We start from the raw sequence: 21,275 nt of genomic DNA, 5'->3' as shown, positions 1-21,275 counted from the left end.
TAATAGTAGCAGTTGTCGTTGTAGTAATAGTAGTAAAATTAAAAGTAGTACTACTACTAGTAGTATTAGTAGTAGTAGTAGTACTAGTAGTAGTAGTAGTAGTAGTAGTAGTAGTAGTAGTAGTAGTAGTAGTAGTAGTAGTAGTAGTAGTAGTAGTAGTAGTAGTAGTAGTAGTAGTAGTAGTAGTAGTAGTAGTAGTAGTAATTGTATCGGCATTGGTAGTAGTGTCAGTAGTGGTATATTAAATTCCAGGCAGATGTGATGACTGTTGTCTGGATGCGTGTTGACTACTCGTCTGCCTTAACTCTTCCCACCTCTTCTGATTTCTCTGCCTTTCACGCCTTACATGAAATAGAAAAAAAGTTTTTAATAAAAGTTAAAGAAAAAGTAATTATTAAAAATCTGTAATTTGTTTATTATTATTTACTAAAGTCATAATTTTTTTATTATTTATCAACATTCATTTATATTAGTAGTAGTAGTAGTAGTAGTAGTAGTAGTAATAGTAGTAGTAGTAGTAGTAGTAGTAGTAGTAGTAGTAGAAGCATTAGAGATAGTAGTAGTGGTAGTAGTAGCAGCAGCAGTAGTAGCAGCGCAGTAGCAGCAGTAGTAGCAGCAGTATCAAATCAAAATTAAACTCACAAAAACGCGTCGCGTCCCTGGCTTTTGTTGTCGACGCGAGTCGTAGTGGCCGCCACATAGAGTTTCGATAGGAGGAATTGGTTGTTGCGTTCTATTAGGGCTCTTTCCTCTTGCTGTCTCTGAAAATAAAATGAATAAAATAAAATGAAATGAATAAAATTATCTTTTAGTAAATAAAATCGTTTTGATTTAGTTATTATTAATGAAAAAAATTTAAATAAATACAAAATATATAAAAAAATATGGATAAAAATTATTTTATCATTAATAATATCGTTTTAATATAACCAAACAACGTAGAGCGTATGTTAATTTGTGTAAATCAATGCTTTTTTTATAATTTAGGTTAAGATACGTGAGAGATTTCTTCGCAATCGAACACGGTATCTGCGCTTCTAACTATATACATCATTTTTCCCGGCAAGAAATTATACAAAACTTCGTGGAATATCAAACAAGTTTTAAATTTAATTAACTCTTGATTTTGTTTATTGTAATTAATTTATAAAAAAGAAAAAAGAATTTTAAAAATTACAAAAAAACGTCTACCTTTAACTTTTTCATGTTGCAGTACACGTGTGGATAGATGGTGGGTGGTCGATTGTCCACTCTAGACTTCACTTCAGCTATCTGAAGAGTAATTAATTAATTATACACTAAATAATATAATACATAATATAATAATTAATTAATCAGTACAACATAATTAGTTACCGAAGCACATTGAATTTAGTCAAACACACTTTCTAGTTTGTTGTAGAGGTGAGCAGGAATTGAAACTTGTTCCCAATTCCCTCCCATTTTTTTTCTCATTCCCGATTTTCTCCCGAATTCCCATTTATGAAAACGTTCCAGAAAATTTCCATTCCCTATTTTTTTACCTAATCCCCGCGTTTTCCCATTCTCTCTAGATTTCTATTTCCCCATAGGGTTATATAGAGTTATATAGGGTTATATAAAGTTATATATATACATAGTTGTTTATGGAATTATCTTGTACGTGTGTGCCTATGTGAATACGTGGATCACATATGTACAAGTATACCTATATAAATATATGCGTAGGCTTTTATTTTCGCACGTAGATGTAATTTTTCCATTTTTTCCATTCCCGCCCATCATTCCCGATTCCCGAACTGCGATTCTCTATTCCCTAAAATTCCCATTCTAGAAAATTAAGTTTTACTAATTTCCATTGAGAATCCCATAAGAACTATGGAATTCCCAAGATTTCCGTTCCCATGCTCACCTCTAGTTTGTTGTGCAGAATAGGCCTGCTTATAATTTATTACAATAATATTTTAATAATAATAATTATGGAAATAATTTTTTAGAACAATATTATATTAATTGTATTATTGTTTTTTATATAACATAATAATGATAAAATTAGTTGACCTTACGACGGTGTATATAGTAATTCGTCGTGTCTCGTCTTGCCTGGTAGTTAAAATATTTATTCAATGATTGGTTCTAGCAATATATGAATATAATAACATCGAATAATAATTAACTGAAGGAATAAATAGTTAATTAGTAAACTTAAATAATAAATGAACGTAATCAAGTCTCAATGAAATCTTAGTTGAAGTAAGTGACACCCATATGCACTAACTAACTAACCCCCTCCAACTTCATCGGGTTCAGTCCGTACGTGGGGTATCTGGGCTCGTACTTTGGCTCACTTTTGCGCCACCTTCCGGCACCGTTCAAACTTTCCAACTCCCCACTTCTGACTAATTCATTCCGCGGTTTTCTATGCTCGCTAGAGCTACGTTTGTACTTGTTTTCACCACTTTTGGCGGGCTTTTCATTCGAGTGTGACCTATTTCTCAATCTGTAGGTTGGCGCCCTATCACTGTCACTGGATGCACTCCTTGATCTTGACCTACTTTTTGAATTGTGACTGCTCGATTCAAAGCTGTTGCTGCTGTAGCTGGCCGACCTCGATTTTGACCTCTTTGTGTTTGAGCCTTTTGAAGTGGGGCGTGACCTCGATGACGAACGCGAGGTTGACCTTGAAGTTGACCTAGATTTTGATCTGTAGGTTGTTGATTCCGACGAGGGTTTAGTTTTCTTTCCTGATTTTTTAACTTGTTTGCTCATGTTTGCACTTTAACGGAAAGACTATTAAATTTTATCGTCAAACTGATGTGTTGTTTATCGCTCAACGGTAACGTACAGTTTTACGAATTTACTTAAAGTTACAAACATTTTTTTTCATAAAAATTTTACTAAATTTTCAACAACAAAAGACATAACAACACAAATTCTTATAAAAATCAATTGAACACAAAAAATTTAGAGCAATCTATTATTATAAAATCCGTATTTACTACCATATACAAATTTAAGGTTTCAACATGCGGATTTAAAATACAAAAAAATCACCACACAAGTAACATAAACAACAGCCAACAATATGCTTCATAACGAGACAAAACACAACACGAGACAGGCATATTTTATAAGAATGCAACCAACCAGCCAGCCAGTAACAACAACCAATGCTTACATACCGTCATAGTTACAAGCAGCGTTGTCATGGCGACAGAGAAGCATTAGTGGCTGGTTGTAGCGGCGTTTTGTGAGTGAATGATTGGGTGAATGAATGGATGAATGAATGTACAAACGAACGAACGAATTAATTAATTGGTTAATTAATTAATGGATTAAAAGAATTAGTCAATTAAATAATGAACAAATTAACGAACTAACAAAACCAAAGATGAATTAACACATGAATGAATAAATATATAAAAATATAAAGATAATTAATCATTTTAAACAATTAAATAAATGAATATATGAATATATATATTTATATAATGAATAACTATATGGAATCATGAAAAAAAACTAAGAACATTTTATAGCATGCCATAAATTACTGTTGAGAATGTGATACAACGTTCTTAAAACTGTAATAAGAAATAATCGCAACCCTTGATTATGTCACCACCATCATCATTATCATCATCATCATTATCATCATCATCATTATCGTCATCATCACCACGTTCATAACATCATGTGACTATTATGTGATGACGTCATCACTATTATCATCTTATCGGCCCTATCAAAATGTTATCAATCATTTTCATTTTTAACCTAATTACGTTCATTGCAGATATCAACTTATTACCGATTCGTTATCGTTTCGTTATAGTATCGTCATAGTCTCGTTATCATCTTTTTTATAGTCTCGTTATCATCTTTTTTATAGTCTCGTTATTATCTCGTTATAGTTTCGTTGTCATTTCGTTATATTTTTCTAATTCCTGTTCAAGCACTGATCCAGTACCTGTGTAATTGATATAATAATTGCAGTCGAATTATCATCATCATTTATGTGAAATTTTTTCTGAGTAAAATTTCAACCAAAGTAATATAGATAATCCTAACAATGATAATGAAGACGAGGATGACATAGATGACGATTCTTACGGTGACGTAATTAAAGTTCAACGCACAGCTAGCACGATAACGATTAAAAAACATATAAACAAAGCCAGAAAATGTAAGCAAACTCCGTCACATCGAGTTAACCTCGACGACAATTTATAAATAACATCAAACACACGAACGCAAACACGCACACAAACATTCACACACACACAAACATACACACACCTTTTGAATGAACCTTGGGAATACAAAGGAACTTTCGTGAACCTTCTCGCTGTAGTACTGCAAGTTCATCGAGCTTTTTTCCACGTCACTCAAAATGCGAACCGGTTTCCGGAAGTTAGTACCCTTGGGTAGAAAAAAATTAAAAATAAATAAAATTATGGAAACAATTTTATTTTTATCAAAAGGCGATGAAAATAAAAATGAAATGATGTAATCTGCGTGATATACGATAATTACTCAATTAATCATTACAGGTAATAAAGAACTTTAACAATAAGAATAATAATAACACAACCATAATCATCATCACCTCGTCCTTACTGGCCAGTATGAAGCCGATCTGACCAGTTGTGTAGGAAGGTATGTACGTGTAGGCGTAATCGACAGATGGAAAGATACTGGAGATCTCTTTTATCAGTTCCGGCATGTAGTCCATTCCTCCATCTATCCATAATGACTCGCCTGTCGTGGTGGATGGATGGATGGATGGATGGATGGATGGATGGATGGATGGATGGTTGGATAGATGGATGGATGGATGGATGGATATTTGGATGAATTATTTTATTAATTAAGCCCAAATTACCTTGGCTAACAATAATCCCTCCAGATTTCAATGATTCATATAGAAGTTTGTAATACTCAAGTCCAAATAACACTTCGGCCGGTCCTGTTTTCGTCATTTGTTGATTCAATCTTTCATTCATTCATTCATTTAATCATTCATTTACTAATTTTTCTCATTCATTCATTCATTCTTTCAATCGTTTCTTCATCGATTCACTCATTCGTTCATCTTTCCATTCGTTCGGAAATTTTTTCATTAACACCATCTCAATCGCTATCTTCATCATCGTCATCGTCATCGCCAATAACCGACCAATAGGATCGGAGGAATCCGTGATGATGACGTCATACTCCTGCTTCCGCTCTTTCAAAAACACGAACCCGTCTCCGATATGTAGGTCAACTTTATCGTTATCATAACCGCGTGACATACTTTCCAGATGATCTCGACACACGTCAACTACTTTCTTCATTACAATTTTATTAGAGTTTATTGTTATTAATATAATAAATTACAATTTTTACGATTTATTGAGATTATTTATAAGTATTATAATTATTTTTATTATTGTTATTTCCATTACTATTGTTGTTTTTATTATTATTTTTATTTATTTTACCTCATCAATCTCACACTGGTCGACCCTCTGAACGCACGCATGCTTCGCGGCTTCTCTAGCGATTCCACCGTCACCACCACCGATAATCAAAACCTGACGACGACGAAGATGATGACTAAGATGATGACGATTGATTAATAAAGGTTAAAACGGCGATGAATTATGGTGATGGATTATTGCGATGGACTAGGATGATGAATTATGATGATGAATTGTGGTTATAAATTGCGGTGATTAATTATGATGATGAATTATCGTGATAAATTATGATGTCGATGTATGTGTTATGAATTATGGTGATGTTCGTTTCGTAAAATACGTTCACTGCATTCTATTTCTCACATTTTGTTTAAACCGTATACAAAGTTAAAAATGGATAAGCCTTTCAGTAAAACTCAAGGCAATTAACAATTTTTCCAATTCATTTCTTTATAATTTCCACCACCACCATCATCACCATTATTTTCTAGCAACATCACCATTTTCATTTTCGTCATCATCACCATCATAATTTCCCCATCATCACCACCATCAACTTCACCATCACCACCATCATCATAATTTTCGTCATCATCATCATCATCAACATCATCGCCATCATCGCCATCATCATTTTCAAGACTGTCATAAATATCCTCATCATCATCTTCAGGATCATTCTATACAACTTTTTTGGGATTCTTGTGACTGCACATAGCAAGGTGTGTCATCATCTCCTGGTAGGAACACTCGTCCCGTTCCGTGCAGTTTATGATCCCATCAAGGACTAAGACGTTTCCGTATGATTCGCTGGTCAATTTTTAGTGTAGTTATGGTTGGCTGGTGGATTTTTAGTGTAGTCATGATTGGCTGGGGAATTTGTAGTGTATTTATGATTGGCTGGTGAATTTTTAGTGTAGTTATGATTGGCTGGTGAATTTGTAGTGAAATATGAGGATGAAGATGATGATGAATTATAATGATGGTTAAGGTTGGCTGGTGAATTGGCAGTAAATTGTGTGGATAAAATATGGATGATAGTGGATTATGACGATGGTGATGGATAACTATTAATTATGACAATTATGACGATAAAGTCATTATTAAATAAATTATGATTATATATTTATGATGAGTTATAATATTGATCGTTACTTTCGGGTTAGATTACGATTTCCAAACAAGACTAACATTCGAATCGGCAAGAAGTTAGCGTAGTCTCATCATTATTATATCTCGTCAACCGTACAACACTCCCCACACAAATAATTAACCCGACGAAACACTCCAACTATTACATAACAAACACTCCAAAAGACAATTCCAACGACGCCAAATTCCCACCAACAAAAGCTAAAACCTCTTCAGAACTTTTATATCCTGATAGTCAGACTTCAGGCAGGTAACAGGATTGGGATCAACTTTTAAACAGAAAGCTTGCCCAGGGCACGACGCGTCAATGCATTCCATGAACCAGCCATTGTAGATGGCGCTACTCGTTGATAATGTATACGGCAAGACGATTTCGTCTCGTTTCGTTTCGGAATTTTCGAGTTTACTTTTATCCATTTTCGATGTTAATCACTATGGGGTTTTCTCTTTTATGCTGAATGTTTAAAATTTTAAAAATTTTGTTGAGTTTTTTATTTTTTAAGAAATCCGCTTATAAGAAACACAATTTTTTAATAAATTTGGATTCTTGTAATGTCAAATATTTAATTTTACTTCGAGATGTTTTGAAAAAGTATATATATATATTTAACTCAAGTTTTTAAATAAGAAATTAATCGCATTGAACATTAATGCACATTTATCTATTTATGAAAACAGAGTTCATTGGTATGGTTACACATCACACACACACACACACACACACACTCACACACACACACACACATGCACGCACGCACACAGATATAAATGGTCTCATACATATACAAACACATGCACATGCAAAAACACACACACATACAATGTGTGGTCTGGTGTTATAATATTTCAAATATTCTGCCATTACCAAGCTTAAAGTGACAGGCGTTGGTTAAGTAAACCAGAACCAGACGTGCAAAGTATTTGGTAAAATTTGCCCCAAATTTCTTATCATCACCTTCATCATCTTCTTCATCGTCGTCATCATAAATATATTTAGGAAGTTTGACACTAATGCACTTTAACCAGGCGACATCTGTTTGCAGTGCGAGTTCTGTTATTATCAATCACCCACTCATAATATTTCATGATATTAATTCATTCATTTAACAAAATGTTTCTTATCTAAGTGTGTGTGTGTGTGTGTGTGTGTGTGTGTGTGTGTGTGTGTGTGTGTGTGTACGTACGTCTATGCATAAAAACTTTACACAGGCAGCATTCGAACCGGGTTACTACCGCGCAATAAAATACACGAACCGGGTTACTACCGCGCAATAAAATACAACGCAAGACGTTCCGTTCTAATCAAATATTTAAAATAACTAGCAACCATATTAGTTGTTACACTATTCTGTAAAAGTTAGCACTATATTTATTCTATAAATATGCATTAGCATATATGCAATCGCAAAATTGACAAAAGATAGAAGAAGGGGGGCTCTTTCTGACTAGCTATTGCCGCCTTGAGCTGGCAGGCAGCAGATGATGATGATGAGGAGGAGGATGATGAATCGCAAAATTTAATTTCCATCCTAACAATACCATGGTCAACAATAATAATGATGCTGAGATGAGTTTTTGGCCAAAATTTATTTGTACCGAGTTGGTACTATGAAATGTTTTTATTTTGAGTGAATTTGTTGTTGCTTCAATTTTTTGGTTTTTTTTTTATTTTCTCCTCGATCTAATTATTTATATTCACTAATTGTGTAATTTGTTGGGGGATGCATATTGCACGATCGTGAATTAGGATCACATGACCGATCAGATCAAATATCAACAAATCAGATTGATTTGATTATCAAATCAAACCAGCCATTGGTTTGTTCATCATCCTTTTTCCATTCTTCCCAAATCATATTATTAATTTGTTGATCGATTCAATTGTGACTGATTGACAACACAACAGACAACCGTATGTTTAGCTAGGAGAATGAAGTCAAAAACGACAGTCAAAACAACAAAGACAGTAACATTATCACAATACATTGGCCTGCAAGGTAAGGTAGTGAAACTTCAAAATGATGTGAGAGTCCTCAAATACAAAATCAATCTTCTGCAAAAAATTCTCCTGCGACACTTGAAGTTGGAGGTGGCTGGGGATGAAGAGGGTGGGCCTTATAGTTGTCAGGAAGAGAGTGATGTTGAAAACTTTTCCGACCACATCGATGCTGCTCCGACAACTCCAGGCAGAAAAACAACTCAAAAATGTAATAGTAATTACGGTGAAGGGAATTACAATGAGAACATTTTACTTGGATCTGATGAAATTAAAGTGGAGTATGATAGTAATGGTGATGCTACAAACAATGATGATATTCATCCTTATAATGATAGCTATAACTTAACTATTAACAATAACAGCAATGGAATCTTGTATGAAAACAACTTGGCAAGAGCAAAAAATCGTCACAGTTTAGGTATAACCTATAAAGAAACCGATGAAGATGATAACCCTGATCAAATGAGTGACTCATCACAAGACGACGATAAATGGGGTCCACGATCACAGCGCAAGAAAAAAAATAAATCTAAGAAACTGACACCGACCACCACAGCAACTCCTAAAAAAATTAATTCAAATCGAACGTCAAAACTGTTGAAGTACCAGTGTAAGAGCTGTCAGATTTATTACTACCTAAGAACAGTCCCAAAGTGTGACCCATACATGTGCAAAAAGTGCACTCAGGAAACATTTGTAGACAGTGCAAAGGACCTAGATCTTGAATCTGATCTGGCAAACAGGAGAAAAGTTGTCAAATGTGATGTCTGCCACAAGTACATGCAGGCCAGTCATATGAAGAGGCATGCCAGGGAACATTTAGACATTAGGGTTTGTTTCTTTGTCTTTGGTTGTTTGTTTGTTTGTTGGTTTATCTATCTATCTATCTGTTTGTCTGTCTGTCTTTTTTTGTTTTTGGTTGTTTTTTCAGGGAGATATTGAATGATTTGGGAATAGGGATGTGCTGTAGAATGGTAAATAATCAGCAGAGATGACAGATGGTGATGATAAGTTTAGCCTGATATCTTTAAAACTCTTTAAACATCTGTATGATCGTGTTGAAAAGTTCACAATGTTCTTTATTGTAACTATGATAAATGTTACTGTAGACCAGTTATTTATTATTTAGTAATAATATTATTTGCATTGTAATTATTTTATTTTAAAATTATTATTTATCTCAATTATAATTATAATTAATCCCAATGTAGACATTTGAATGTGATATTTGCTGCAAGTCATTCAAACGTTTCTACCACTTAAAAAGACATCATGCAGTGCATACAGGTTTTCAATCATTTTTGTGTGTGTATGTGTGTGTGTGTGTCAGTCTGTGTTTGTTTGTGTAGCTGTGTGAATATGTGTGGTGCGAGTGTGTGTGAAAGTGTTTAAAAGTGTGTGTGTTTGTGTGTGTAAAATAATATAATATAATATAACTAATATAAAACAATAACATTGACACACCTATACCCCTATCTATACCTACCTAACCCAGGCCAGCACATGTACAAATGCACCGAGTGCGACCTGACCTTTAGGGAAAAGGGCCTCCTACTTAACCACACCAGGGATGAGCATGGATTCCTCATCGACCCCCAGCTAATCATCAAAAAAATCAGCCCATCTACCCTTAAGAAATTTCAAAATAAGAATAATAATAAGAATAATAATGACGATGCTATCGATGCTATTGGTACCATTGATAGGAATAATGATGATGATGATGATAATGATAATGAGGATGGAACCACTGTTAATAATGATAACAATAATAACAACAGTAATGATGATGCTGTTAGTCGTAATGGAAATAATATTATTATTAATAATAATGTTGTTGGTGATAATAATAATAATAATAACAATAATAATAATGATAATAATATGGATAATGATATCGATATAGATAGCAAGAATGATATTTTCATGAGTAATATCAATTACTATGACGATAATGATTACGTAGACGATGATGACGATGATGAATTCAAAAGTGATAAGGACGACGATTACAAGAATGACGAAGACGACGACGATGATGATAGTGGCGACGCCGAATGGAAGCTCAGCATTAAAAAAAAGAAAAAGAAAAATATAAATAATAACAACAATAATAATAACAATGGCGATGTGAGTCTGACTGATAAGTCGAAAAAAAGATCGACAAGAGATAAGGATAAGGATAAAGATAAGGAGAGGACTCACATGTGTGATATTTGCGGCCAGACATTCTTCAGAAACGCACATCTCCGCAGGCATGTCCTAACCCATGGTTAGGGTTTGTTAGGCATTTAATGATAATAATAAAAATAACGTTAGAAGTAATAACAATAATGGTAATAATAATAGCCATAAAGGTATCTATGATGGTGATTAGTAAATTTACAATATTCCGATGAATATTTACTTATTTCAGAGACTAAGACGTTTCGTTGTGAGTTGTGCGGCAAGCTATTCAGCAGAAAGACCCACATGAACAAGCACCTCAACAACCACAAGATCAGGGGGGTAGAGGGCTTCAAGTTAGTTTGGTGGGGGTTTTTTGGGTTGAATATAAATTTGTGAGTAAATGTAGATGGTTGAATTTATTGTTGAAAAATGGATTGGTAGGAATAGATGGTTTAAAAATAACTTTCGTAGTGAGTGTGAATTTTCATTTATTTTTCAATCATCAATCTATGAACTCTGTTATTCAACCACTACCGCCATCTAGCTGCTACATCTGCGGCGAGTCATTTGAGAACAATTCAATCATGATGGCTCACATCAGTACTGCGCACACGAACATCGAGCACCAGATCAAAGCGTGCACCTTCTGTCGTCTGGAGTTCAAATCCACTGCCCAGCTTAGTAATCATCTAAAGTCAACTCATCAGTCTTTAATTATTCCAACCACTGCAGTTGCCAAAACTGAAAACGTCTGCAACGATGGTGAAGATGGGGAGAATAAAGTTGATAATGCTGATAAAATTGATAATGATGATAATGCAAATGAAAGTAATTCTGATGAACATAAAAATTTTTCTTGTGACATTTGTGGCAAATCATACAAGAACCTTCGCAACCTCCTCCTTCACACAAATTCACATGGTCAGGATGGTTGCACGGCTCTGAAAGAACACGAATGTGATCTCTGCGACGCCAAGTTCAGTACAAGACATTCGATGAAACGACACCGAATGACTCATGGAGACAACTATCAGTACAAATGTGACTTCTGCTGCGTCACATACACCAGGAGATACCTCCTAACTAAACACATTAGTTTGAATCATCCTGATGAAGCAGACCCAGATGTGCTTGCTAAGATGGTTGATTCCATGGAATCAACCAGTCAAAGTGAATCTGCTAGTATGTCAACCAATCAAAGTGAGCCTCCAAGTATTTTAGCCAATCAGAATGAGCCTCTGAATATTTCATCCATTCAAAGTGAGCCTTTGAATACATCCGCCATTCAGATTGAGCCTTTGAATGTTTCAGTTAATCAGAAAGAGTCATTGAATTTTTCAATTAATCAGAGAGAGCATTTCAATATCTCAACTAATGAAAGAGAATCTTCAAATTTTTCATTGAACCAGAGTGAGCCTTTGAATATTTCAGGCAATCAGAGAGAATCTTTGAATATTTTAGCTAATCAGAGAGGATCTTTGAATATTTCAGCTAATCAGAGAGAATCTTTAAATATTTCAGCTAATCAGAGAGAATCTTTGAATATTTCAGCCAATCAGAGAGAATCTTTGAATTTTTCAATGAATCAGAGAGAGCCTTCCAATTTTTCTGTCAGCCAGAGAGAATCTTTCAATCAGATATCAAACGTAGCAAATAATAATAATAATAATAATATATTGATCAATGATGATTCATTAACTGATGACAAATTGTTAGTCACTGCTGGCGTTATAAACTTGATGTCCAACCAGAATCATGGTTTGATGACAGGTTCGAATGATTTGTTGAACGCGCATAACATGATTTCATCCATGCCTCAGCCATCCAATAGCATTGCTGCTTCCTCAGAACGATTCCTGCCATCAATGAATCGATCAGCCAATCAAAATGCAGGCCACTACCACTCCATGAATTACGTTCAACCAATGAATGAGGCCATGAATTTGATGAACATGACATCTGGTGGCTATCCATTCAATGCGTTCAACCCCTCTAATTATATGAGCGCATTCAATCAGCAAACTTTTAACCAATCATCAAACCTACAATCAGCTCACCATATCGAATCACTTTTACAATCAGCCAATCACGGCAACGTACTTTTGCCGATGGCCAGTGACATCAGCATGCTAAATTTAACAACCAATCAGAATTCTTTATCAAACAATGCATACTCCCATCTTAAATTCTAATTTATTTTTTATAATGTTAAAGTCTATTTCAATTAGTACGTTTTAAAGATTTATTTGGGTACAATTGTGACAATTTACTGTACAAATTTATTTATTCATTTGTAACATTTGTTGTAGTAATGGTCTCTGTGTTTACTTGTTTCTGGCAGTAGTGTATGCTGTAATTATTGCATTAAAAATATGGTGATAGCACAAACGCGCTTTTGACTGAATGATATCAGAATTTTGGCATCTATCCAAAATGATTTCTTCAGTTATTTAAATATTTTAAGCTCAGACTGGTTAGGCATTTTATTCGTTGTATAACTTATATACTGAACTTAACTTAAATACCATGAGAGTTGTACTGTGTCCTCGTAGACGCGTAATACAATTCGTTTGAAAGATTTCGTTAAATGACTCGCTGCTATTGCTATTATTTATGTTTGTCGGTTTTTTGTTACTGACATTTAAATCAACTCTTTGAAACATCGGTTGGAATAAAATTCTCATCTTACGATCCATTTTCTTCGATTCGAGCGCTACATATACATATATATAAATAGATATATTAATAGCTTACATTACAGAATATGTGAGCATTAATTAAGCGCAAGGATTGTGTTGACCATGAATGAGGCAACGAAATTTGTATATAAATATTTTTATGCCCGTATGTGCACCGAATTTGTTTGCTTGTGTTGGTTTTTTGATGTTACGTACAAATTATTTTAAATAGCAGATTACAGAAAAAAGTTGTTACTGATGTTGTTATTATTCTTATTGGAGAGGGTATAATTTCAAAGTGTTTTGTTAGTTTTTCCATTTTTAATGATATTGCCACCAAAATTTATTCTCCAACAGCCAAGAACATTCGAGATTCATGATCGGGGCATGTAAGCGGATTGAGTGTAGAAATTTTTTTGCATTTGTTTTACCTTCTTCTCCGCCTGCAGTTTAGCCATCGTCTTCATGATCCTCTTGTTGGTTATCTTGGGCTTCAGAGCTGGGTCGAATTGTTGCAACTGCAGACTTGTGCTAACTTCTTGGCCGGGCACAAAAATTTTGTTAGGAATCATCTGCACTCGATTCGCGAATAAGGAGGAACTTCTTTTTACCTGTTGACTGGTTTTTATTTTTTTACCCTCTGGAGCGATTTCCATGTGGCTTTGGATGTTGTTCGATTTAAATGTTACCGTTTTCGAATCTTGTTTTTTATTTTGCATTGATGGTATAGGAGTCAACAGGTAACTATCTTGTCGGCTTTTAGAATTTATTAGAATAGGATTGGGTTGTTTTGGCGGCTGTTTTTGAGCATATATCGTTTTATTTTGAGAGTTCTGTGGAGTCGAGTTCTTTTGCTTTACCAAACTCGAGAATGTTGGTTTAATATACTGTTTCTCTGCAGTAAGTGGTTGTCGAAATGTTTCTCTGATGAGGTTAGCCTTGGTGTCATTTTGCTCTTGAAACGATTTGGATGTAGCCATAGATCTATATGTCAATTTGTTGTCTGTTTCGTCATCTTCGGATGTGTTTTCGCAAGATTCTAATGAGATACTGTTCATTTCTGAACTTCTTTCCTCGAATTCCATCATATTTTTCATCTTAATTAAATTGTCCATATCCGCTTTATCATTCTGATAGTTCAAAGAGTAGCCGGAATGTTTCTGACCATCCTCGCTTTCGCTGCTGTTGTCATTGCCAACATGTTTACTTGTATCCATTTGATAATTTAATTTATCAAAAAAAATTTCATTGCCGCGAACAAAAGTTGGTTTTCCATCGTCGATCGGTCTCTTATATGAATATTTCTGCGGTTGTTTTTGTTGTTGCTGCTTTTTGCGGATTGGCGTAAGATTTCGTTGTTTTGGGGGACTCTGCTGTTGTTGATTTTGTTTCAGGGACACGTGAGCACCAGTTGTTGAATGTCTCGGATCGATGTATGTATTGGATTTGTTCTCAGGAACTGCGGTTGACTTTTTCTTGCCGAAATTTTCTTGGCTGCCAGATCGGATTCGTTTATCGATGTCAACTGCACTATCACCACGACTTCCATCTTCGAAGTTGTAATTGTCAATTGCCTTTACCTCGACAAATTTTTTACCAACCGTATCAGTTTTCGATCTGTCGTCTGAGATTTGTAGACTTTTGCTTTTTACAGGAAAATCAAACATCGATTTAGGTTCTTTGTTGTTTGGTTTGTTTTGATCATAAATGAGTGAAATGATGTTATTTTTTGACGGCGAATTCCATGAGTCAGGACGCTGTGTTGATAAAATTGCTTTGTGAATGAAATCTTTACATATTATGATAATATTAATCAATTGGACATCATTGCACGAAAGAAAGTTGATAGGGCATCATTATATATACATATATCAAAAAGATTTTGGTGAATGTTTTATTTAATAATAAAATTCAAAAAAATCTTTAACTTATTCATTCATTCATTTGTAATATAAAACTCGCCCGTTCATCCGTTAAATTTGTTGCGATTTTAATAACTAAGAATTTTTTGTTAGCATGGTGAAGTCAAAAGTCATATGCCGCAATCAAATCGAGGCTTATGCTATTGAGTCATAATGACGTCATTATTACGTCAAAATATCGTTACTATCGCACGGTGATTAAGCCTTAGTCATTTCAAACCATCGTGATCCATTGCGACATCATAGCTATCTCAGAGTCACCCTAGTGCTTCATCTTAATCATTTTTCTTAAATTCTTACGTCATAATCACGTGATAGATACGTCATAATCAGTCGATAAATACGTCATAATTACAAAATTGTTACAATTACGTGATGAAAACGTCACAATGACGTCACGAATTCAAAAATAAAACAACTCTGCCAACATTTACAGACAGGACATCAAATAGGACTGGAAAGACGAGTGTAGGCTGGTGATAGAGGACTTCGAACGATTTCAAATTCATCAGGGGTAGCAGGGGTGACCTTTCTCTGACCTTTTCAAAACATTCTAACGCTATAGCTGTGGGGTTTATTGGGACTATACGAATATTCAAACAACTAATAATGCATAATGTTTATAACCAGTGGCATAGTCATACAGTATAATCATTAGTCACTAAATCAACGTTCTATGTTTATAATAATAATCTTTATTATTTTTAATTATTACTAATATTATTATAAGTAGTAATATTATTATTAAAGGTAATAGAATGTACTTATACAATGGCTAGGCTTATACTTAAGTAAAAATATCGTGCAAGATGTTTTCAACAAAACCTACAAATGGTTTCGTGTACGATTTCAGGAATAATAAGTTTCAAGTAATCGCAATTGGTTGCCAAACACGGATTGACATTCACCTCCAGTAGCCAAACCTGAATAAATTTTCATAAATGTCAGTTTATTTGCATAAATTTCAATAAATTTACGTACATTATAACAAAATTGCGCATAAATTTATACAAAACACCTCACAGTATTTACTTTAAAAAAATTGAGTAAATACTGCTAATACTTTAAATAATCTTTCAAATATTGCCAAAAAAACTTCAAACGTTTCAACCAAAATCATTAAATAAGTTAAAATTTTTGAACTTTCTCCAACCTTCAAATCATTATCGATGAGAAAGTCAAGTCCATATAGATCGAAGTAGCCAATTTTGGCCTGCAGTTTTTCCTTCACTGATAGATAGGTAAACAGTGCAATGTTCTTCATTTTCGTCTGGATTTTAAGTTTATTTAAATTTATTTTTTTATTTAATTTCGATCTTTATTCATTTAAATTTAAATATATCATCAAAAATGAAACATTAATAATAACATTATTATTATTTTGGTTAACACGTAAAACATAACATTGCGCATATAATAAAGTTGGCCCCAGTCTAATTATAATAATTTATTATAATTTAATTAGCTATGAATATTAATTAGCCGAACCCAGAGTGTTTTGTAGACCCAGTCAATTTCGACGCCACCTTTGTTTGCGACGACAGTTTTGTTGATGTAATCATTGAATTTGTCGAAACTCCATATCGTCTCGTTTTTGCAAACTTCGTAAAACGGACATTTTCTTTGGATGAACTGATGTATGTGTGTGTGTGTTTATGTGTTTGTGCGTATTTGTGTGTGCACAGATGTGTGTGTGTATGAGAGAGAGAGGAGAGAGAGGAGAGAGAGAAGAGAGAGAGAGAGAGAAAGGGTTTTGTATGCACGTGTGTATAAACTATACATGTTGTCTCTTAAATAATAAAATACATTACATACACAACACCACATCAAAAATCTCAAAAATTATACACACATTACACAAACAATGCAAACAAACAAAGCGAGAAAACATTTACAATTTATTTCCACGCACCTGATTTGTCAGGTGCACCGTCAAATCTTCGGCAGCTTCATCGTATTTGTTGAGGCATAACCTGATATAACCTGATTTTTTTTACAATTTTTTTAGCAATTTCCAGAGGCATGAAAAACAAACACACAACACACGTAAGGACACGTGAATCCATGCGTCATACACTTTGCATATGACATGTCGGGAACTCTAAACTCGAATCCAGTCAATGCAACAGTAGTACCATACCTCAATTATTAATTAAATCATCGTGCCACCAAGATTATCAAGAAAGTTCATCAATTTTTTGGTGAAAGAAAGTTCACCAATTTTTTATATTAATCGGTCAGAGATACTTTTTGTGTCGACGGTATAGCTCAAATGAATGTTCTGATCAGTAATGAAAAAACTCTCTACCAAAATCACAGTCATTGATTGCCATTTGTTTGTTTTATTAATACTTAACGATAACCTACTATTAAATTAAATAAAAACGCAGTTTATATAAAATCATAAAAATGACGCTATGTAAAATTTAATTGATTGCTAAATAGATTAGTTACTATATTAATTAGTTAATTATTCTAACAAATAACAGATCCCCATTACAATTGATAAATTTATTGTATAAATTGACTCGACATCATGAATTATCTTGTCGTTTATTTTTAATCTTTAAAAATTCAAACTCTTTGAAAGACTCAGACGACGGTACAACTGTAAGAAACACAAAAAAAACGAATAATGCTAAAAACAAAACAAAAAAACAAACAAAAAATGTCAGAAAAAATAGAAAAATGCAACAAAACCTTTCCTAAATAAGACGAGATGTGGTTTCATGCAAGCAACCAGCATATACACCCGAATGTCGAACTTTCTGCCTTCAATCAGCAGAGGATTAGTGATGTACCTATAAAAATGATGTGCGAAGTAGGGATGTGCGGATTATGGTATATTGTACCATAGTAAGAAATATGTGAATAAAGAGATGTTCGATGAATAAAAATGTGTGCTATTCGGTTCGATCGGATAAAACGATCTTTAATTATATCGGATATTCGATTCGAATGTATGTGTGTGTTTGTGTGTGTGTGTTTGTGTTGTTGATACGTTTAAAAATTAATTAAACAAGACTTAACAATAAAAATAATAAAATAGTACTATTAATAATAATAATTCCAACTTTTGTATCAATCGACCGCTCTTATCACGTTCTGCTTCTGCGAATGGTTCCCTGTACATCTCAGCATCTCGCACCAGATAGATACCCCTCCCCTGGTTCAGACCAATTGGTTTAGAGATCCACAATTCACCAGCTGTTGTTATTCGTATTATTACAAAACATAGCGACTTTAATATTTTTTAATCTTATCTTATTTTGTATCTTTCTAGATCAGCCGTTCTTTTTTGAGTGTACGAGTGTTTGAGCGCGGACGATATAAAATAAAATATATACGTATCGATTGGTCAATTTCTGAAAATTTCGAATTGCATTGTATCAACAACTTTTACTGCGGCGTCTTAAACTTGAACCAGCCTCTAGACACTAGCAACCAAATAATATAGCATGCTTTGAAATATTGAAGTAACCTTTAAAGCGGTTGACGAAAAACAATCGATCTTTGTTGTCGTCAATTCTGTAAGTCTCGGGCAGAAAATCGACCAACTTAATTTTCGGACACTCTGGATTAGGCCTGGCTTGACTATCAATTTGGTATTTATTCAAATTCACCAGCAACCCTAACTTGTTGGTCAACATGTAGCAGTTAGGAATTCGATTGACCAACTGCTCACCTGCGCTCAGGACATTTTTGGTTGAGTTTTATATTAGTTAATACCAGCTTCGATTTCAATTAGATTAACCAAATATATTTATAATGAAAGACACAATTAATTTCTTCAAATTATCGAAAAAAGAGTTGAAAAATATTTGGGAACCTTCTCTGAATTTATCGTAATTGACGCTTAGTCTGCTCTCGACCCACTTCATCTTGAAGTTCAGTGCGTACTTGTCTGCAAGAGGCAGCCAACCCAACTCTCGCATTACTTTGTCGATCCTTAGGAATCAACATTGCACCGCACTTAATTTTGTCATTAAACATTTCTACAACAAAGTTTTGAAACACACGCTACAACCCATTTCTTTCTTTCTCTACATTTATTTCGATTAATAGAACGTCGATCTCATCTCAATTCAATGAGTTCAAAAACCGACAAAATTAATTATTTTTAAATTTTAACCCGATGAACAATTCTCAAAGATAATTTATTTTCAAAAGAAGGCAACGTACACCCAATTGCCGTTCGCGCCGAAAATGACGAAAGTATCTTCCTGGACGGGCTCCACCATCGTCCAGTTTGTCGGCGCTTCTTCATCCGGTTGCTTCTCACTGGACTCTGTAGCCGACATCTTCAGTGAATCTTTACTTCGTTCAGTTCCATTAAATTAAATATTGTTATTGACTTTGTTTGGTGTTCAAATAAAAATTACTTGTTACGCTTTTTTTAACTTTTATTCAGCTTGTTTTGTTTTGATTTGTTTGAACGATTTTGATGAGGTAAACCATAAAACGTAACTTAGATTTTCAACAGATATATGTATGTACATGTATATACGAAATTACTAAAATACAATTTCTCCTCGTTAATTCTCAATAAAAAAAATCAGAAAAACATAATGAAAAAAATGAAAAAACTGTTATTGTTCACTAGGAATATGAGCAAATACTCATGGGTTATATAATATCGCAGTACATTAAATCATAATGATTCCTGTTAAAATTCTATTTGAAGGACGACGTATTATATCTTAAAAGTCATACATTCATTCGCTTGCGCTATTTTCACTGTCACTAACGACCTTCATTCTCTTCTTCCGGTTATCAAAGAACTCTTCATCACTAGAAACTGGGCAATTATTGGGCCGAACAGTCCTACCAACTCTCTTCTGACAACACAACAACTTACCAGCCCGTCTTAGATTCACACTCATTCCACTGTTCATATTCAACTTCTCAACCTGTATAGTACATTTTTTGCATTTCTTTAAGTCTGGGAGGCGTTTAAATTTTTTAAAGGATCTCTCATAAACATCTGGTCCTTTTCTCATTTCATCTTCTGACGACGATGTAAACGTTTCATACCTCAAATTCCAAGCTTGCGACTCCAAATTGGATGGATGTGAATCGTTAGGCACCATTGCATCACCCATCAGCTCTTTTTTTGTAGTCTTGTTCATCGCAACAAAGTCATCATCGTCATCATCAAAAATTGAATAAGAACTAAGGCAATTTTTCACATTTGGTTTAATTTTATTGGCATCTGAGAGTTTATCACCCCTTTTAATAAATCGTTGTGATGATGTTTTATTTTTATTCTTGCTGTGAGTATAGAAAGAACCAACAAAAACATCATTGTCCTCACCGTCATCGTCCGCATCATTATGAACACCATATTTTTGGCGCCCCTTCAACATTTTATTTTGGAGTCTTGATGGCGAGAGAGCGTGATTTAATAAGGCTATCAAATTTTTTTTACGATCTGATGATGACATTTTTGTTGACGATGACGACGACGAAGATTTATCTGTTGCTGACGACGACGATGACTTTTTTGTCGTTGATGATGACGATGATGATTGTGTTAATGATGATTTCTGTGTTGCATTTGGTGATGATGTTGACGATAATGATGATAGCGATTTGCGTGCTGATGGTGACGATGTTAACAATGATCTGAATGGCAATCCGATACACAATGATGATGGCGACGAAGAAGATACAGAAATTGGCAATGAAAACTTAGGTGCTGACACCAAGGAAGATGAAGACGACGACGACGACGATGATGATGGTGTCAAAGTATTTGATTCACTCACGATGATAGCACAATCACCATCTCCATCATCATCTTCTTCGTCATCACCGTTGACCTCATCAACGATAACATACAACTCATCATCACCACCATCAACATCATCATCATTATACACGTCATTATAATTACTATTACATTTATTAA

General features: G+C 34.1%; 4 protein-coding genes across 4 annotated transcripts; 1 reads left to right on the top strand and 3 right to left on the bottom strand.

Annotated features, from left to right (window-relative positions):
- Positions 1 to 44: 44 nt before the first annotated feature.
- HELRODRAFT_190658 (hypothetical protein) lies at positions 45 to 2,748 on the bottom strand (the record flags this gene model as incomplete). Its single annotated transcript, XM_009014685.1, has 5 exons — positions 45 to 341; positions 652 to 761; positions 1,192 to 1,272; positions 2,041 to 2,082; positions 2,266 to 2,748. 5 exons carry the CDS (start codon positions 2,746 to 2,748, stop codon positions 242 to 244), a joined length of 816 nt encoding a protein of 271 aa, XP_009012933.1. The 3' UTR covers positions 45 to 241.
- Positions 2,749 to 3,919: 1,171 nt separating this feature from the next.
- HELRODRAFT_168829 (hypothetical protein) lies at positions 3,920 to 7,013 on the bottom strand (the record flags this gene model as incomplete). The annotated part of the gene is made up of 8 exons (XM_009014684.1): positions 3,920 to 3,949; positions 4,279 to 4,401; positions 4,589 to 4,740; positions 4,865 to 4,948; positions 5,159 to 5,312; positions 5,466 to 5,558; positions 6,134 to 6,254; positions 6,805 to 7,013. 8 exons carry the CDS (start codon positions 7,011 to 7,013, stop codon positions 3,920 to 3,922), a joined length of 966 nt encoding a protein of 321 aa, XP_009012932.1.
- Positions 7,014 to 9,809: 2,796 nt separating this feature from the next.
- Positions 9,810 to 11,855, top strand: HELRODRAFT_74022 (hypothetical protein; the record flags this gene model as incomplete). Its single annotated transcript, XM_009014683.1, has 4 exons — positions 9,810 to 9,882; positions 11,012 to 11,117; positions 11,309 to 11,470; positions 11,594 to 11,855. Coding segments are annotated over 4 exons (603 nt in total), but the record flags the coding sequence as incomplete, so codon positions are not given.
- Positions 11,856 to 15,759: 3,904 nt separating this feature from the next.
- On the bottom strand, positions 15,760 to 19,299 carry HELRODRAFT_74190 (hypothetical protein; the record flags this gene model as incomplete). Its single annotated transcript, XM_009014682.1, has 9 exons — positions 15,760 to 15,929; positions 16,194 to 16,287; positions 16,518 to 16,634; positions 16,853 to 16,996; positions 17,277 to 17,347; positions 18,065 to 18,165; positions 18,439 to 18,571; positions 18,846 to 19,049; positions 19,194 to 19,299. The coding sequence occupies 9 exons, from the start codon at positions 19,297 to 19,299 to the stop codon at positions 15,760 to 15,762; spliced, it is 1,140 nt and encodes a 379-aa protein (XP_009012930.1).
- Between the last annotated feature and the right edge of the window lie 1,976 nt (positions 19,300 to 21,275).

Source organism: Helobdella robusta, assembly GCF_000326865.2.
Source record: "Helobdella robusta unplaced genomic scaffold HELROscaffold_14, whole genome shotgun sequence".
Taxonomy (NCBI): Eukaryota; Metazoa; Annelida; class Clitellata; order Rhynchobdellida; family Glossiphoniidae; genus Helobdella; species Helobdella robusta.
Note: the sequence above shows the minus strand (reverse complement) of the source record. Positions and strands in the feature narration are given on the sequence as shown.